General features: G+C 39.8%; 1 protein-coding gene across 1 annotated transcript in view; it reads left to right on the forward strand.

The window, feature by feature from the left end:
* The window catches only part of ANO2 (anoctamin 2), a 504,048-nt gene that overhangs the window by 133,996 nt on the left and 350,930 nt on the right, over positions 1 to 19,122 (forward strand). Inside the window, exon 4 of the mRNA XM_006891290.1 lies at positions 16,830 to 16,981. Coding sequence (XP_006891352.1) covers positions 16,830 to 16,981 — 152 coding nt within the window. The remainder of the gene's footprint in view (positions 1 to 16,829; positions 16,982 to 19,122) is intronic.

Here is a 19,122-nt window from a genome sequence, read left to right on the forward strand (position 1 = left end):
CTTGCTTATCTTTTCCCCATGGGAGCGGCTGGTGAATTCAGAAACTGTATCTCATGCTTCTCAGCAGGAAGTGACCACACTGGATTAGCAGTGCAACTCCCTGAAGACTCCAGTCTTAAAATTTCCTCAGCTGTAGGTAGTCCATGCATAACTCACTGTTGTTGTTGTTGTTGTTGTTGTGTACCCTCAGTTGGAACTGACCTATAGCTGACTCTCTGGCAGGTTTTCAGAGTCAGTTAATTTAATCACAGGAGGAGAGTGCCCATCCTTCTCCCTTGGAGCATCTGGTGGCCTCAAACTGCATGCCTTCCAGATTGCAGTGCAGCTTATTGCCTCTAGGCTACCAGAGAACTCACTATTTACCTTCTTAATCAGATGGTGATTTAGTTACTTGCTGGGGCTATTTTAACAGTGTAATAAACCTCTCTGATGACTGGAAAGTAAAAAGGGGACATTCCTATTGTTTTGCTAAGATGAAGGACTTGCAGATCCTTGGGACTGGGGAAAAGGGTCACTGTCTCCTCAGTTCTCAAGATGAATTTCTGCACAGACTCATTTCATTTTTACCATCATTAACTTTTAAGTGAAGTAGAACTGTTACTGTTTACATAAGCCTGGCTGTGGCTGGGAGCCTCCCCTTGTTGTCATTGCCTATTCCCAAACATTTGTTTTTAATAGAAGCACAGCTGAAAGGGCAGAGTTTGTATTTGATATCTTTATGGGCTTTTTGGTTCGTGCTCTTTGATTGCTATTTCAATAGGCTGGAAAGAGCACAGAATGCTTTGAGTTTTTAGTCTTTTTGTTTTCTCTAACGCTTCTCATGTTCAAAAATAAACAAAGGGAGAAAAAAAAAATCTGTGGTACCCAAGTGCTGTGGCTTCAGTGAGAAGCTCGTGATGACACAGGACTATGTTCTAAGTGTGCGTATTGGTCTGACGATACCACAGGCTTCATAGATCCAGCCTTGGGACACTTAGCAGACAGGTCGGAAGCTGAAAATATGAAAACATTATGGAAAGTGGATTTAAACTTTTTCATAACTTGTTTTTAAACTATTTTTTAAAAGAAAAAGTAGAAATGATGTTTGTTTGTTTTTTAAAAAAAAAACTTTTAAGAAATATCTCTGTCATAGCCTGGACCTAGCTGAACCTTGGACCCTAGACCTAGTCCTGGTGAGCAATGGAGAGGCAGAATCTTTATCATTCAAAGTGGATCAGTTTTGAGAATGACAGAATTGTTACTAACAAGCACGTCAGGATAGCAGGAGTTACTGGGGCATGTGGTCACCTTCCTTAGGCGACAAGGTGCGCCATAGATTTGGCAGTTGAGAGGAGGCAGAAAAGTAGACAAGGCATTTAGGTTCAACCCCAGGCATCATGATCAGAGCTCTGACCCAGTAAGAGCAGAAGGCATTGCCTTCTAAAGCCTTACAGACCTGATGGGTCAGGAATTATTAGCTAGAAATTAGCCAAGGTGGCAATATTCACATTGTGGAAATCAGATTGCAAATCAGCCCCTTATCCGCTCAAGATGGGTATTATCCCTTTACCAGCATACTGATTATAATGATAGCCCAAAGAAGAAGAAATGGCAGTAAGAACAGAATAGGACCTTCGGAAGAGGTGGACCCAGGAGATGGAACCAGATGATTGTCACTCTACATTAAAAGGTTACTGATGAAAAAGAGTTCAGGGATGGCAGTGTCTATACCAGGGACTAAACGGTTTCTAACTTCCCATCAAGCTTGCTTAAGAAACTCTCGTGGCCTACTGGGTGAGGAGCTGTGCTATCAACCAATTGAAAGTACTGCAATTTGAATCTTCCAGCTGCTGTAACGGAGAAAGATGGACAGTCTACTCCCATGCAATTTCCAGCCTCTAAGAACTTGCTGCAGGGTCAGCTATGAGTTGGTCCCAACTCAATGGGACACAGCAACTATCAGGCCTGCTCATTCTGCTCTGGCCTTACTGGCCTCCTTACTGTTCCTCTAAAATGCCAAGCACATTTACATTACAGGGACTTCCCCCTTGATGTTCCCTCTGCCTGGGAGATCTTTTGGCACCTGTACCTTCTTCAGGCACCTCCTTGCCTCCCTCTGCTGGCCTCTACTCAGATCTCAGGTGTCTACTCTGCAGATAAGCCTTCTTTGGTCTTTTCTCATGCTCCTTCCTCCATCTTTTTTTTTTTTAATACCACTAACCACTCACTTATATTAAGTTATGTATTTCTTTTTTAAAAAATAATCATCTATCTTCCCTAGAATGAAGCTCTAAGAGGATATTTCGTTTTGCTGCATAACAGCGCTATATTAATATGTGCTAATAAATGAAAGAATGTGACACATCTGCTAAATTCAACCCATTGTTGGTAGTTTCCTGGAGAGTGGTGTTGAGATTGATTCTGGGGCCCCGTCCAAGGGAAACAGGACAGAATTCTATTGCAGAGAGCATTAGTAGCTATCTCTGGTAATCAATAGCCCTTTTAGTTATTAAAGAAAATATTAAGAGAGCTCTAATTGAATGTAGAGTGTGACTAGTTTGTATAGGAGATCCTAACCCTTCAAGCTTGTATTTTTATTCATTTACCCACTCACTCTTTCAGTGGATCTTTGAGCATTACTATCACCTTGATACTCCACTGGGGGTTAATGATTCAGTGGTGAAACTATTTCCAGGCTTTATGTTTAGTTGGTTGTGATGAAGATGCAAACATAACATTAAATATGTTATATATTGATAGATATTAAACATAGTTATGAGTCCAGGGTATTTATGGAAGTAAAAAAGAATAGGGTCCATTTCAAAGGAAAGCCAAAGAGAAGACATGAGAAAGTAGAAAAGTAGTGGGGTAAGCAAAGAAGGTACCATCTGAGTTAAGACCTGAAGGTTGAGCAGCAGTTAATCAGGGAGGGAGGGGAAGTGAGTACCTCCTGGCAGAGGGAAGGACATGTTCTCAGGCTCCAAGGTGAGGAAGTCCTGGTTCATACAAGGGACTGAGAGGATGCCCTAGGGATCCCTAGGACTGCAGCTAGGATCTGTGCAGATGGGCCTGAGGCTAAGCTGGGAGCCAAGGCTCATGCAGAGTCTTGTCAGCAATGTTAGTATTTTCAGGGTTAAGCCAAGTTTAAAAACCCACTGTCATGGTGGAATGGCCTTGGGGGGAGGGATTGTATAACAATGAAAGAATTTTTCTTTTACTTTTCAAAAAGAAGAGCTAACTAGAGTGCAGCGGTGGGGGAGGCTGGGCAGGGAGAAAAGTGCAACAGTGAATGAATGGAAATTAAAAAAAATCAATGTATATAGTTTGCAAAAGAAGAAATTAGAGAAAGTATTCGCATGAGTAAATGTATGAAAGTCATAAACAATGATCATTTAGAGGAAAGTTACTTCTAGCTTAATTATATCTACTATGAAAGTTATGAACAAACAACGTATATAAAAAGAAAAAAGCAATGGACACTCTTGGGACTCTGCAAGAAATTCTACACAGCTTCAGTATTTGCTTGACTCTTCATTTTCTGCTGTCTGTTAATTTCATTGTACTGATGTTATAATATTAACTACTGAAGAGATTTCATTGTTACCAGATTAGGGAGATTCTCTAATCATCCACCTAGAAAGGAAAAGAAAGTGAACCATAAATCTCTAGAAGTTTCAGGAACCAGGAATGTTGGTAAAGGTTGATTATTGAGTGATACCTATGTACGGCCTGAAGTCCAAGTGTAAACTTGTTTCATCTGTAAATAGCAAGGAACTGTGAATCTTTGTCAGAACTGGCTAAACAATTGTAGAAAGCAAAAGAGTTTGAAGGAACTAATTAAACATTTCTAGAAGGCAAAACAAAACAAAACAAAAACCAATAAAACAACCAACACACAAAAAAACAAAAACCCCACTACCATCAAGTCAATTCTGATTCATAGCGACTGACCCTCTATCGGGTTCCCCAAGCTGAAGTTGTCCCAGGAGGATACTGTCCATCTTTCTTTGTCAGAGAAGCTGGTGGATTTGAATGATTGACTTTTTGATTAGTGGCCTAACACATAACACCACATGCATGCACACACATCGTCGTTAAGTCAGAACCAGCTTAAGGCAGTTTTCCAAGGCAGTGAATCCCAAGGGAGGAGATTGCCCATCTTTCTCTCTCAGAGCAGCTGATGATTTCAAACTACCTGCTTTGGGTTGGCAGTACAACTTCTTACCTACTAGGCAACCAGAGCTTCCCGCACTTTTCGCCAGTCAGTAAGTAGTCATCATCCACTTGTAAATGATGTACTAAGCACAGAATTTAAAACTATGAAAGACTTGACATAATTTGCATTCTCTAAACAAAATATCAAAAATACTGTTCACATTCAACATTACTACCAAGAGAACTTTATCTGTTGGCAGAGGTAGGAGTGAAGAGACAAGTTAGCTCCTTTACTTTCTCTTTTATTAATACTGTTATTATTGTTTAGTGGCTCAAGACAACACAATCTTTAAAATATTATTAAAAATCTAGTTTCACTCTGATGAGGTCCGGGAATCAGCAATGCACCATCTTTCTGGAGACTCTGAAGCAAGAATGTTTTCTTGCCTTTTTCAACTTCTGTTGTTATGGTTGTGCACTGTTGAGTTGGAACCAGCTCAGAGCTGGCCCTCTGGTGGGGTTTTGGAGGCTGTAAATTGCATTTGGACCTACTGGTGGATTCGAACCTCATACTGTTGGTTTAGCAGACCAAGCCCTTACTACTAAGCCACCACAGCTCCTGGAAACATCTACATTCCTTGGCTTGTGACCCCTTCCTTGCATCATTGTAATCTCTTGCTTAGCTCTTTTTCTTGTCATACACACATGCTACTCTCTTTTGGCTCTAGCTTACAGTAGACCTTACTGGCTCCCAATGATGTTTCCAAAAAACATTAATTTGCTTGGATGAAGGTGCTTATGGAGAGTGAATGAAGACAAATTATGCAGCAGCATGGCAACACCTCAGCTTCTGGCCCAGTTTGGATGTTTTGTTTGTCTCTCTCTCCAGCCCTTCCTAGAATCCATCCCAGCTGCGGATAAGAACAATGGGATAGATGTGGCTGTATCTTTAGCATTTCTGACTCTTCACATCACTAGCTCCAGGGTATGCACCCTTATCCAGTTGTGGTACCACTGTCCACAATGTTAGAATCTGCTGTATATCTGAGTCTTTTGAAAGGAAATGTGAACAGAAGGGTGCTCAAATTCCTAGCTGAGCAGCAGGGTAAGCACTTGACTACTAGGTCAGAGTTTGATGGTTCAAACCTACTCAGAGGCTTCTCAGAAGACAGGCCTGGGATTTGCTTCCAAAAAAGTCACAGCCTTTAAAACCCTGTGGAGCACAAGTCTATTTTGCAGTTTTACTATACTTCTGTTCTTCTAAGGCCAATAGGAGTTGGAATCAACATGAAGGTTCCTGGTAGACCAGTGTGGGGGCTTGATGATCTATTTCTAACAGTTTGTCTGTGTTAAAACCCTATAGAACAGAATGGTCAGATCTGCAACAATCAGGGGGATGGTCCAGCACTGGACAGTGCTTCCTGTCATTGGGCATGAGGTCACCATGAGTTGAGGGCTGACTCAACAACAGCTAACAACAACGGAAGGGTGTGATGCTAATCCTCAGTCCGGCCCTACCTCTCAAGATGAGTGAGATGTCATAAATAATAACAGTTGTACTTTGGTTATCCGTAGTGACTGCAGGAGGAGCAAAGTATGAACAAATTAAAAAAGCAGGTAATGGGAATGAGTGTCTGCTTAGCCATGGGGTGTAACCATAGACTTAGGCTCACAACTGGTGCTGCATCTCTATGCTTCGCCTGACTCTTCTTGGCTGGCCTTGCCTGCCAGCTGCTGGGAGAGGTCCCTTTAGGTCACTGTGGATAAGTGACTCATAGATAATCGAGACTGTATGGTTTGTGATTTTTGTTGTTACTTGCTTTGCCTGAAATTCAGGATCATTGGGTTTCCTCATGATTGTGTGTCCATTAGTAAGACGTCTGTGCCTCCGTTTCTTTCTCTGTCAAATGGGGACTGTGAATACATATGCTGCCCGTATTAGACAACAGTATTGCCTTGGTTCTCCACATCCCAGGAAGGCACATGATTTCAATGCAGGAAGGAAACAAATCAGACCTCAGACCACACTGCAGTGCCCCTCTGGAGGGGAGAGACTGAGGGAGACAAGGCGGGGGTGGGGGGTAGTAAGAAAAGAAGGAATCTCAATAAGCCCTTTAGACTATGACAATAAGGCCAAGTGAGCCTTTATGAGAACCACATTTGAGCCCTGGAATAAAAAATAAGAGCAGCATACTTTAAAAATTATTTATGATTTTAAGCACATGAAAGGCGTATCATGTACTCAGGGAGGGCATAATGGGGAACAGCTGGCTAACATGTGTCTCACCATTTCTGAGGATGCTCATAATTCTCTGATGTCCAAGAATAACAGTAATAACAATGCCACTGATGATTGTATTAGTAATAATAAAAATAATAGGAGTGCCTTGCCTGGTCCTACTGAGTACAAGGAAACCTGAACTGCTGAAACCTGAAGGCTGAAAGGGGAGCTCTAGTCCGCTACCTTCTGAGAGGCAGGTCATGGAGTCCTGCCAAGGACTGGAGGAAGCCGAGGTGAGGAGGCAGGAAACCTGGGTTCCAGGCCTGGTTTTTATCATAGACTCTAGAAACTCTCTCACCCCTGACAGTCTTTATTTTCTTCTCTAGAAAATAGAAATAAAAGTATTATCTGGTAGAGGACAGTGATGAGTCAGTGGTAGAAATTCTCATCTTCCAAGTAGGTGATGTTCGGGTCTGACCAGGTGGCCTAGTGGAAAGAAGTTATACTCCACAGGAGAAGAATGGGCAGTTTCCTTCTGGCTAATTAACTGCCTCTAAAAACCCACTGGAGGGTCAGCTCTGGGTTGGTTCTAACTGGAGGGAACACAACAACCATCCATCAGTCAGTGGATGCTATGATCTGGAACAGCTTTCAGTGGAGCACTCAGATTGAGAGACTAGGAAGAAAAGCCTGGAGATCTGTTTCCCTAAATCAGCCAACAAAGTCCCTACAGAGCACAGGTTTGAGGCTGACTAGATATCAGTTCTGTCTGGTAGGCCCACATGGATTCCAGATGGAATGATGCTTGTGAAAGTGTTGGATACACTGTAAGGCATTCTATAAAAGCAGAGGCCATTATCATCTTTGTAGTTTTTCAGGACATGATACAATGTGCCATCAAGATCAGAATCTAGCACCTAGAAAGTGCCCAAGAATATTTGTGCCAAGAAGGAATGTTTCCCCACCCCCCATTAAATGTTTACAGCTATTCAATGTTACAATCCAACAACACTTTAAAAGCCATCTCATCATTTATGATTTGTTAGGTGAGTCTGGAAAAGAATTCAGGTGGCTTAATGGTAAGCAATTATACTGTTAACCCAAAGGTAAGCTTCTCAAATCCTCTCATTGCTTCACAGAGCAAAGACAGAAAATATCCTTCCATGGAATTTACTGCCTCTGAAAACTTTCTGAAGAATCAGCTGGATTGTTTCTGATTCAGTGGTGAATAATAACAATTGACTTAAGAGGGCACTGCATGTTTCAGATCCAGTCTCTGGAGAAAGATGGACAGTCTTCTCTTGTGAGGTATAGATAGGCTTGGAAACCCGATGGGGATTCAGCTATGAATTGATTCTGACTGATTACAATGAGAGTGTCTGAGTTAAGACCTTCCTGAGTACTTTATTCATTGCCCTTTGAGTGATGTGATTCTCCCTACTGACTAGTGATAATATATCAGTCCTTTCAAATGGTTTTTCATTTCTGCTACCATCTTTACACACAAGCTCACAAATACTCAGGGGAACGTTTGTTTAGATCTCTGGGATTCTGTTTAGGTCTCTCTTCTCAGGTATTCTGTCCTATAAACTCTTGGTCTCCCCAGAATTTCATCTCTGTCTCCGCCACTAAAGGACTCAACTGGGCTTCCCTCTCCTATTCTTTGCATTGTAACTTAGATCCTTTCAAGCCTTTAGTTGCTTTTGCTATTGTTACATGCTGTCAAGTTGCTTGCGACTCATAGTGACAAAATGTACAAGAGCTCTGAACCCTGCTCTAATAAGCCAATCTTATTGTCTCTGACGCACCTACTGCCATTATCTTAGTCAATGAATCAATCCATCTCATTGAGGATCTTCCTCTCTTTGCACTGTCCCTCCACCCTCCCAAGAATGATGTCCCTCTCCAAGGACTGGTCCCTCCTTCCAACATGCCCAAAGTATGTCAAATGAAGTCTCAGAACTGGTCCCTCCTTCCAACATGCCCAAAGTATGTCAAATGAAGTCTCAGAATCCTTGCCTCCAAGGAGCAGCATAGTTTCACCCTCTCTAGGATGAACTTATTTGTTCTTCTAGCAACCCATGGTATATTAATAGTTTTCTCCAGCACCACAGCTCAAAGGCATCAATTCTCTATCATAAGTTGAAACAATTGTAGGTCTACATCCTTCATGCATCACAGTCTTGAAAACTGATGTCTTGCAAACCATTGTTTAAAGCATTTTGGGTGGAAGGGTATCTGGTTCCAGTGTTTGGGGTTTTTTTACCATGATCATAGGAAGTAGGGATCTCCATGTTTAAAAAGGAAGAACTGAGAGGGAGAAGGACTTGTTCCCAAGGTCATGTAACTCATTAGTGTCAACAAGGACCAGGGCACTCATTCAGTAAATATTATCATGTTCCTACCACTTGTAAAGTCCTGTGGTTTTAAAGGGGAACAGAATGTGGTTCCTACTACCCAGAGCTCCACAGTCTGGTGAGGATATACATAAATAAAGCAAGAATTAGAGAAGAGTGTAATAATGCTATGATATTTATTCATTCACATGGTACTCAGGAAACACACCAGGCAGGGAATGGGCAAAGAGTCCAGTGGTAAAGAAGAGGCAGGAGATATCCAGGGGTAAAAAGAGGGGACAATTTCAGAAGCAGTTGCAGCTCCTGCAAAGACATAAAAAAGTAGATTTTGGCCTTTCAAACCTAGAGCCCAGGCCTACCTCAGGTGGTTTTCTTGTGGGAAGTGGGGTATATGTCTGCCCTTATCCCTAAGAGTCTATGAAGTCTGAGGCCCCTTGTGGACAATCTCTTTCCAGTGTAAGTTAGTCACTGTTATAGCTTGAAGATCTTCATGTTGAGCCTTGTTCAGAAACCATGTGTTACCATGAGGTTTCTGGTGGGACTCAGATCTTCTCTGACTCTTACATTTCTTTAGAGACACCTTATGGAAATTGCTTCCAGTGATTTGGGAGTATGTCCTGTCAACAAATAGTCAAATTGCCCTATTTTTCTTCTTGGTTCTCTTAGAGACTTATCAGGGGACCCCATTCTTTGTAGCTCATTTTCTAAGTTAAATGTCCCAGGTCTATTGCTAAGTTGGAACTCAGGAATCATGTGGCTGTTCTCAGCTAATCTTCCTCCAGAGCAAAAGGCTCTGAGATAAACGAAGGGTATGAATCTACACCAGATGAATATATAATTGCTGATTGGCACCAGGGCTGAACCACTCAGAATCTTTGCAATTGATGGGCTTAGAGCTCATAAATTCTCTAGGGTCTTAGAATTTTTACTTCACTGTTTTTTTCTATTCATCAGATATGCTGTCTTATACCTATTTTGCTCCAAGTGTGGGTTTCTCCTTCCATATTTGATAATTGTTAGTATTTTGCTATATTACATTAGGCTAACTTATACTTAAGTGTGTTAAAGTATAATAAAGAGAATAGTATGCTGTTTTACTCCTAATATTTTCATATACATTTCTAAGATTAAGAATATGGCCTCACAGGAGTAGCCTCCACTTCCTAAACAGCATGCCTTTGGAAACTCTATGAACTTTGATAAATGATGATAGTTATAGAAAGGCTTCAGGCCTTTTTTCATGGAGTCACTATGAGTCTTGCTTGACTTGACAACAATCATTAGCAATAACTCCTATTCAATATTGTATTGGAAGTCTTAGCAATAGCAATAAGACAAAAGAAGAAAATAAGAGATACTCAAATTGGCCAAGAGGAATTAAATTATCTCTATATATAGATGATATGACAGTATATTTAGGAAAACCTAAAGACTTAGTGAGAAGACCATGGTTGAGGTTGACCAATTCAGCACAGTGGCAGGATACAGGATCAACATACAAAAATCAATTGGATTTCTCTACACTGACAAAGAGAATACAGAACTTGAGCTAAGAAAAACAATACCCATCATGATAGCTAATCATAAGATTAAATACTTGGGAGTAAATATAAATAGAAACACAAAAAACCCTATTATAAAACATTATTCCAAGAAACAAAAAGAGACCTGGAAAAATGGAAGAATAGTTGATAGGGAGACTCAATATTGTGTAAATGACAATTCTATCAAAGGCAATCCTACAAGTTGAATGCAATCCCAATACAAATACCAATTCCATTCTTCAACAAGATGGAAAAGGCAATTTCCAGCGTCATCTGTAATGGAAAGAGACCCTAAACAGGCAAAGCACTCCTTAAAAAGAGAGGATAGGCAGCTTCAAATCATACTGCACAGCTGTAATGGTCAAGACAGCATGGTACTGGTACAGTGACAGACACATAGATCAATGGAATATAATTGAGAACTCAGAAATCAGCCCATTGACCTATTGTTGACTGATTTTTTGACAAGGAGATTTTAAGTGGGGAGATGACAACCTCTTTAACAAATGGTGTTGGCAAAATTGGAAAACTTTCTGCAGAAAACTCAAGCAAGACCCACACCTCACACCACACACAAAACTACAAAAATAACAAACAATTATGTCCTAAGGAAAGTGCAGCCAGACTGCTCCTTGGAGGCAAGGATGGTGAACTTTCATCATAGATGTTTTGGGCATTTTGTAAGGAGGAGACAATCCATGGCAAAGAACATCGTGCTTGGAAACGCGGGGTGTTGCTAAGGAGATGAAGATCCTCAAAGAGATGGATTGACAAAGTGACTATAACGATGGATTCAAGTCTATCAGAGGTGATGAAGTTGGCACAGGACAGGCAAGAGTTCAGATCTGTTGTTTATAGGGTTGCAGTGAGTCATAATTAACTCGATGGAACCCAGCAACAACTAAAGGGAGAGTGAGACTGGGTTGGTAGGAAGAAGAAATTCTTATTTAATATACTTACATACTTCTAGTTTGTTATCCAGAAAAGTGTTATTATTGTAATTAAAAAGTAAACATTTATATGTTTTAGTATAAAAATATTTAGAAGAGTTTGATTATGCTTGTTATTCTTGAGTTAAGTAGTTTTCCTTTTATTCATAGTATTAAGAACAGTGTGACAACAAAAACCTTTATAGCCCAATTGATGTGCTACTCCTTCTACGATATTTTGTTTTTATTCTTCAACTAGACATGCTGGGTTTGTTTTGGCTTTTCCCCCTTTGAACTCTCAAAGTACTTTGTATGTTTCATAGCATTTATCTCAGTCTATTTTATTAGATTTTCTGTACAATGTCCTATTACCCTTCAGATTTAAGCAACTCTCAAATATCAAGATAGAGATAAAAAAACCCAAAACCCTAAAAACTTCCAAGTCAGAAAATCTAGATATTGACTCTTCTTCTGCTTATCTGTTGCAGCATGACAAATCTCCCCAAACTTAGCAGCTTAAAATAACAGTCATTTTATTATGTTGCCTGATTTATTAGTTTGGTATTTGAACAGAGCTGGGCTGGGGTAATTTTTCTGCTCTACATGGCATTGACTGGGATCTCCTGGTGACGTTTAGCTTGTGTTTGGCTAGGAAAATCCATGACAGCTTCAGTGCATGGCTGATGGTTGGCAGGCTCAGCTAAGCTCTTTTCCCTTTCTGAGACATATCAAGAGCTCTTCAAGGACTTCTGGTGAATGGCTTAGGGTGCCAAGAGCACATAGCGGAAACTGTACCCATCCTTTTTTGTTTAATTTTTTTTTAACAAAAACAATGTATGCAAACTTTGTAAGCAAGCCAGTATAAAATTTTTATTTTTTTAAATTTATTTTTAAAAACATTTTTAAGTCTAAATAAGACAAAATAAGAGATGTTGTTGTTGTTGTTAAGTGCCATCGAGTCATAGGCAACTCATAGCGAACCTATGAACAACAGCCTTCAACCCTTGCATGACTTTCATCCTTTCTCCAGGTTCATAGGGTGTCCAGAAGCAAGCTATTTATGGAAGTGGATGCCACTCCTGCTTCCAAGTTTGTTTTAACCAGGGAGCCCCACCAAACGCTGCCCGCCATGGGTAACCATTATCGCGTTTGACACATTGGTGTCACAGCGTTCAGCTTCACAGCAACCGCAAGTTACTTCTGTATGGCAAGGGAACACACCAGGGCTATATGACCTACAATAATGTTTCACCAAAAGCAATTAAGAACTGACCCAAGGGCTGCAGATTAGAGTCACCCACCTTTGGCTTGGTAGCATCACTTTTGGTCCACTGGTCTCTCTCTATGTTCTTAACTCTGTGTATTACTGAAGGCACCACTATCACCACTTGCTGTCAAAATGATTTTGACCCATGGAGACCTCAGAGTACAACCATGTATATGTACCATGTAGTTTTAACTCCTTTAAGTTGACAGCACAACTCCTTAGCACTAAGCCACCAGAGCATCCTTTGTATTTTAGAAACAGGAAATTTGTAACCTAGATTTCACAGGTTTATAAGTAAAGAAGAATTTTACCCCAGTATGGATATGCCTAAAGTCTCATCTAATATTTTATTTAGATAATTCAGAAGATGATATTTGAAATTTGGAGCTGATTTAAGACTTTGGAAATTATGTGATGGGGAAGGAAAAAATTTGCATGTGAGAAGATGAAAATTTTGGGGAGCAGTGAGTATAGCACTAGGAATTAAGCTGTATCATGCAAAGATATATGTTCCAATTCCTAACCTCTATACTGGTGGTTAGGGAGGTCTGGTAGTGGTAAGGAGTTGTACTGCCAACCCAAAGGTACACAGAGTGACTTCACCAGCCCCTCTGTGGAAGAATGATGGGCAATCAATTCTCATGAGATTTACTGCCTGTGAAAACTTGCTGAAGGGTCAGCTATGAGTCAGTTCTGAATAGATGGTACATAACAACAGTACAACAAAGTACAATAGTTGAACAAGTCTATAGTAGATTTTTTTTTGTTTTTTTAAACTTTTTTTAATAGTAGATATTTTTATTATTAATGCAAGAAATTGAATGGGGAAAAGTGATATTAGGCCAATTTTGTTGGATCACCTTTCTTGGAAATCAGAACAAATATGGATCTCCTCCAGTCAGTTGGCCTGGCAACTGTTCTCTAAATTTCCTGGCCTAGACTCATGAGCATGTCCTGGGCAGCATCTGTTAGTTGAAACATGTCATTTGGTATCCCCTCAATTCCTAGGGCCTTATTTTTTGCCAGTAACTTCAACACAGTGTGGACTGCTCTCTTTGTTAACACTGGTTCTTGATCATATGGTACTTTGCAGAGCAAGTTACAGCATTTCTCAAGAATTGAAAATAATCCTCCATCCATTCTCTGAGCCTAGCTAGTCAGTGGCCCTTCTCTCCAGATTCTGGATGTTGGCTATGCCCTCAGTCTTAGGCCTTAGCGCTGCCTTCCAGGTCCATTGGAATGCAACCTGGACCTGTTTGTTTTGGGTGGCCCTATTCTCCTGGTTCATCTGAGTGATGACCCCACCCTCTTGGCTCTGGTAGGCCCCAAACTTCCCCCTTAGCAGCCCTGTCCAAAGCTTTGGGAGTAGTCCCATGTTTATGTTCAAAATGAAAACAGCCTCATATTCTGAAACCAAGTTGAAGTTGACTTCTTGAAATCTAGAAGGCCCTGGCTCTACCCTTGACACACTGGAGCCTATTACACTTCTCTTTGGGACCGAAGCATCTCTGCTTTTGATACGTTTTCCAGAAGTTCTGCTGATCTCTGAACTGCTCAAAAGATGGGTTGTTTGGGTTTTTTTTCTTCTTTTCTTAAAGGATAATAGATTTAATTCCTTTGTGACCTGTTTCCTGCTTTTTACTACTCAAAAGATAAAGTTCTTGCCTTTCAACTTTTAATTTGTCTCCTTCATTCTAAGGTGACAGGCTTTCTGCTGTAGTAGTAAGTTAGCAGCAGCAATTCCAGGCTTAGTCTTTTTTTTAAAAAATTTTTTATATTAGTTTACTTACAAAGTTCATATACATTGTTTTTCACACTGGATCTCTCCCATTTCCTTTACCCTCCCCTCCCTTTACCCATCAAATTGTGCGACTGTGTGATTACCTCCCTACCCATCCTCACTCCTCTGCTCCTACCCTCCCCCAACTTGGATCCTCATGCACTTTTTACCAGTTTTCTATTTCTATAATAATGGTCTTATACAGTATTTGTCCTTATAGAACTGAGTTAGTTCACTCAGCATAATGCTGTCAAGTCCCTCCCAAATTAGGTAGTGATTTTCAAGATCATTGCTTCTGCATGCTGCATAGTATTCCATCCTGTGAATGTACCACAATTTCTCAATCCATTTTATTATGGTTGGACATTTGGACTGTTTCCATCTTTTTATAATGGTGAATAATGCTCCATTTATGCTTCAGTTCTAGCTTTCTCAAGATATATTCCAAGCAATGGCATAGCTGGGTCATATGGAGTTTTTATGTTCAACTTTTTAAGGAAACATCAAAATGCCTTCCAGAGTGGTTGCACAGTTTTTACAATCCCAACAATGTGATTATAAGCCACCAATAGTGTATAAGAGTTACTGTCTCTCCACATTTTCTCAAATATTTCCAGGTTTATTCTTCTAAATAAATGATTATGTAGCCACATCTTTTCAGGAAATTCTAGATCAAGTGCCCTTAATTTCTATAAAAATTTGTACAAAATAATTTTCTAAATCTTTAAATTTTGTTTTTATTTTGCACCATTCATTTTTAGGTCCATGTTTTTATGTTATATTTTAATATAAAGAGAAAGAAGCCACATGGCTTCTTTAAGATCTTGGAAATATTTTCTGAGAGACATTCAGTTATATCACTTGCAAGTCCTACCTTCCACCAAGCGTTTATAGAATATTCAGGCAAGTTATTTGCCACTACACAAAAAAAGCATTGTCCTTTCTCCATTGCTCATATCACATGTTCATAATTTTCTTTTAAAGCTTTACCAGAAACACTTCTAACATATATTCTTCTAGCAATGTTCTTTTACTGGTAATATATTCTATAATCCAAGAAAATAGAGAATTTCTCTACAGTTCTCACTTCCTTTAGAGCCCTAATGACAATTGTCTTTGACATTTTTTATTCTACAGAGTCCTTTCAAGGTAATCTAGGTGTTTATTATTCTAAACTCATTGCCATGGAGTCAGAACTGACTCATAGTTGACTCTCCAGTGAATTTTCAAATGCTGTAAATTGCATAGGAAGAGATTGCCCATCTTTCTCCTGAGGAGCAGCTGGTGGATTTGAACCAGCTGTCTTTGGTTTAGCAGTATAAGTCTTTACCCTCTAAACCACCAGAGAACCTTTTACTATTGTTTGTTGGTGTGCACCACTGAGTCAGAACCAACCCATAGCTGATCCTCTAATGAGTTTTCAGTGGCAGTAAATGCATGGAGGAGATTGTCCATCCTTCTGGAGCAGCTGGTGGTTTCAAACCATGTGTATTTGGGATTACAGCACAGATTCTTAGAGAGAATTCCAGTGCTCCCTCTTACTATTAGGAACTGCAAAACTCTTTGAGTTTCTTCCCATTTCCCAACCACTTCTTCATTTTAGGTGTATGTTAGTGCAGCTCTCCTACTTCTTTCTACCAAATTCCTAGTTATCCTGTGCTAATACGTAACAGAAATATAATCATTTTTAGCAAACTGAAGCATATTTTCTCATAGTTTAGTAAGCTTCAAGTTTGAATTCAGGGTGTTAGTTCTAGGAGAAGGATTTCTTTCTCAGGGGCTTTAAGGAAGGTACTTGTCTTTCTGTGCTTTTGCTCTTGGGTAATCATCATGTGACTTATCATCGATCTTTCCCTGGTCTCTTTAGCTTGCTTGTTAGTAAAATCTCTTTTATATCTCAGACAGGATTAACTCAAAACACACAGTACATGCTTCTGTCTCATTTACATAGCAAAGACAGCAGCCAACAGCATGATAATTACCCAGAAACTCTGAAACAAATACTTATTAAATATTTAATACTTTGAAAGCAAATCCATTAAAACACAGATATTATCTAAGAAAAACACACCAGAAAAGCAATGTTGGAGGTACATAAAGCATGCTGTGATTGTAGAGTACAGATTTTGGTTTAAGTTGACATGATTTAAGACCACGTGCCATCCAGTTATTCTCCGTGTGACCTCTGTTAATCACTTCATCTTTAATTTTTTAACACATGGTTATAACACCACTTGCCTAACTTAGTTGTTATGAGCATTAGAGCTGATATGTATAAAGTATTTGGCAAAATAAGTGAGATGTAGTAGCTCTGCAGGTGATACAGCAAAATGATATGGAAACTTAGAATCGCTTGTTTCTTTTCACTGATTACATTTATTGGCACAAAAAATTAAGAAAGAGTTCATAGTCCATGCCTTATGAGAGCAATGGGGGGAAAGAGAAAGATCTTAATTCTTATTTTGCCCAGTCATCTGTCCCCAAAGTGTCTCCTTTTAGAATCTCTGCCCCTTACACCTTCTGTTATAAAGTATTTTCCCCCTTCTTGTGTGTTGCGTGTGTCACCCTTTTCAGAAGTCTGATTTTGTGTTTCATAGATGTATGAGATCAAAGCAGAAGGCAGCATTGCAATGAAGTTCAACGAGATTCTCCAGAAGCTGAGCTCACCCTTGCAGCCCAAAGTCCCAAATCAAAGCAACAACAAGATGAAAAACCTCTCTTACCCTTTCTCCAGGGAGAAAATATATCTGTAAGTATTGAAACTACTGGGAGACCTAAAAGGATATTGTAAGGGAACCCCCCCCGCCCAGAAACACCATTCAGTGCCTTAGCCCTGGAGCTTTCCAGTGTGTGTCCTGATGTCCAGGAGAGGGAGGAGGAAACATACTCTGTATAAAGAAATGTTCTTTGCAGCTGCCTTGGGATTTTCCTTCACCCTGAAATGCTTATGGCAGAACTTGTAATCTTGACCATATTACATGTTTTTGTTGTTGTTATGTGCTGTTGAGTTGCTTGCAACCCTTAGTGACCCTATGTACAACCGCCCTAAACCCTGCTCTATCCTGTGCCAATCGCACTGCCTCCAATACACCCATCCCGATTAACCCAGTCACTGAATCAATCCACCTCATAGATGGTCTTCTCAATGGAAAACCAGGAAACAGCTTACCATATACGTAGTGACTCTGTAGGAATTTTTTTTTGTTAGGTTATCATTCTGTTCAGTTCCCAATCTAAGAGATTTTCAAAATCGCTAAGATAAACCAGAGAGAAGGTCAGTCAAATGTCTGTGTTTCTTTATTCCCAGCTGTTTATTCATGCAAGCCCTCCCATCTTTCTCCTCACAGAGAAGAAAGAATACAAGCTCCTTACTAGGAATGAACACTTGGGGAACATTTGAACATTTGGAAATTGGGAGATATACTACATGATCAATAATTCAGGAGTGATAACACTGAGAGACGGAGAGGATGGGGCATGGAAAGATGGAGATGTAAAGTTAGGTCTTCGTTTATAAGAGCTTTCATGGAGTAGTTTTGCCATTTATTTGAGAATACCTCCTTTGCAGGTTAGATAGTTATTCTATAAACATCTACAAATGCTGTTCCTTTTGCCTGTATTTCCTCACTGAAAACATGTACCTGTAGACATTGTGAGGTGGACATCTAGATAGAGCTATCTCTCTATTATAGACCTTAGGTGAGTGTGATTCAGGACATGGTCTTTCTGATCACTTGTTATGCATCTGAGAGCTGAACAACAAATAAAAGTGGCAGAAGAATAATTTGAGCCTTTGAGCTATGGTGTTAGGGAAGGTGATAGAATATCCCATGGACATCAGAAGAACAAAGAAGTACATCTTGGAGAAAGTGCAGCCAGAATGCTCCCTGGAGGCAGGTATGATAAAGCTTCATCTCACACACTTCAAACATGTTGCCAAGAGAAACTATTCCATGGAGAGGAACATCAAGGTGGAGGGTAGGCAAAAAAAAAAAAAAAGTGTGTCAGGAAGTGTGAGGATGGGCCAGAATAAGACAGGGTTCAGCTCTATTATTCACATTATTCATGAGTCATACTCGATGACACCTAACAACAATTATTATAGATATTACAGAGAGGAAACCAAGGTCAAGGATCTGGCGTGGTATGGGCACATTAACTTCTGGTTTGCTGTCCTTTCTCCCACTTTGTGCTTCTTCCATTCCCTGGATAGCGTGAGTGAAGGTTCATGCAGTGTCTGAGCTCTGAGCTTCCACCTCCCACATGTCTCCAGTAACATTGCTTCTGCTGTACTTTAGACCTCGCTTATTAACACTTTCTTTTGGAGGGAATTTTCATTCCTCTCAACCAATGCTCTTCATCCTCTGAGTCCTCACAGTGGTCTTCACTTGACTGTGTTCTAGCCTGCATTAGTTACTGGAAGACACACATACCCCAGTGACTGATGGCTTCCACAGACAGAAGCACTTTTTCTTCATCTGTGTTTCCTCTAGCACGGTGACCTACTCACAGGAAGCACTCTGTATGTGGGTTTGTTTTGTTTTTAAAAATCAGTGCATGAAGTTTAGAGCATACAATGGATTTTCTATAATCAGAAGTGTGTCACCTAATTGGTGTGCAATGTAAAAATAAAATTTTGAAAAAAAAGAGTTATTATAATCCCAACCTCTTGGAACTCTTTGTTTTTCTTGTCTTTGTTCATGCACAGGCATCTTTGATTTTTGTCTGTTTTTGTGTCTTTTCATTTTAAAAATTGAACATCATAGTAAAATGTTTTTCTATATGCTTATGAAGGTTTTTTATAATGATAATGAACAAAAGTTGTATGTTTATTATATCAATTTTACAAATGCATCATTATTCGTAATCTTTATTACAAATAACTTTTTA

This window comes from Elephantulus edwardii, unplaced genomic scaffold, assembly GCF_000299155.1.
Source record: "Elephantulus edwardii isolate Elephantulus edwardi_28Jun2011 unplaced genomic scaffold, EleEdw1.0 scaffold00096, whole genome shotgun sequence".
In the NCBI taxonomy this organism is placed as follows: Eukaryota; Metazoa; Chordata; class Mammalia; order Macroscelidea; family Macroscelididae; genus Elephantulus; species Elephantulus edwardii.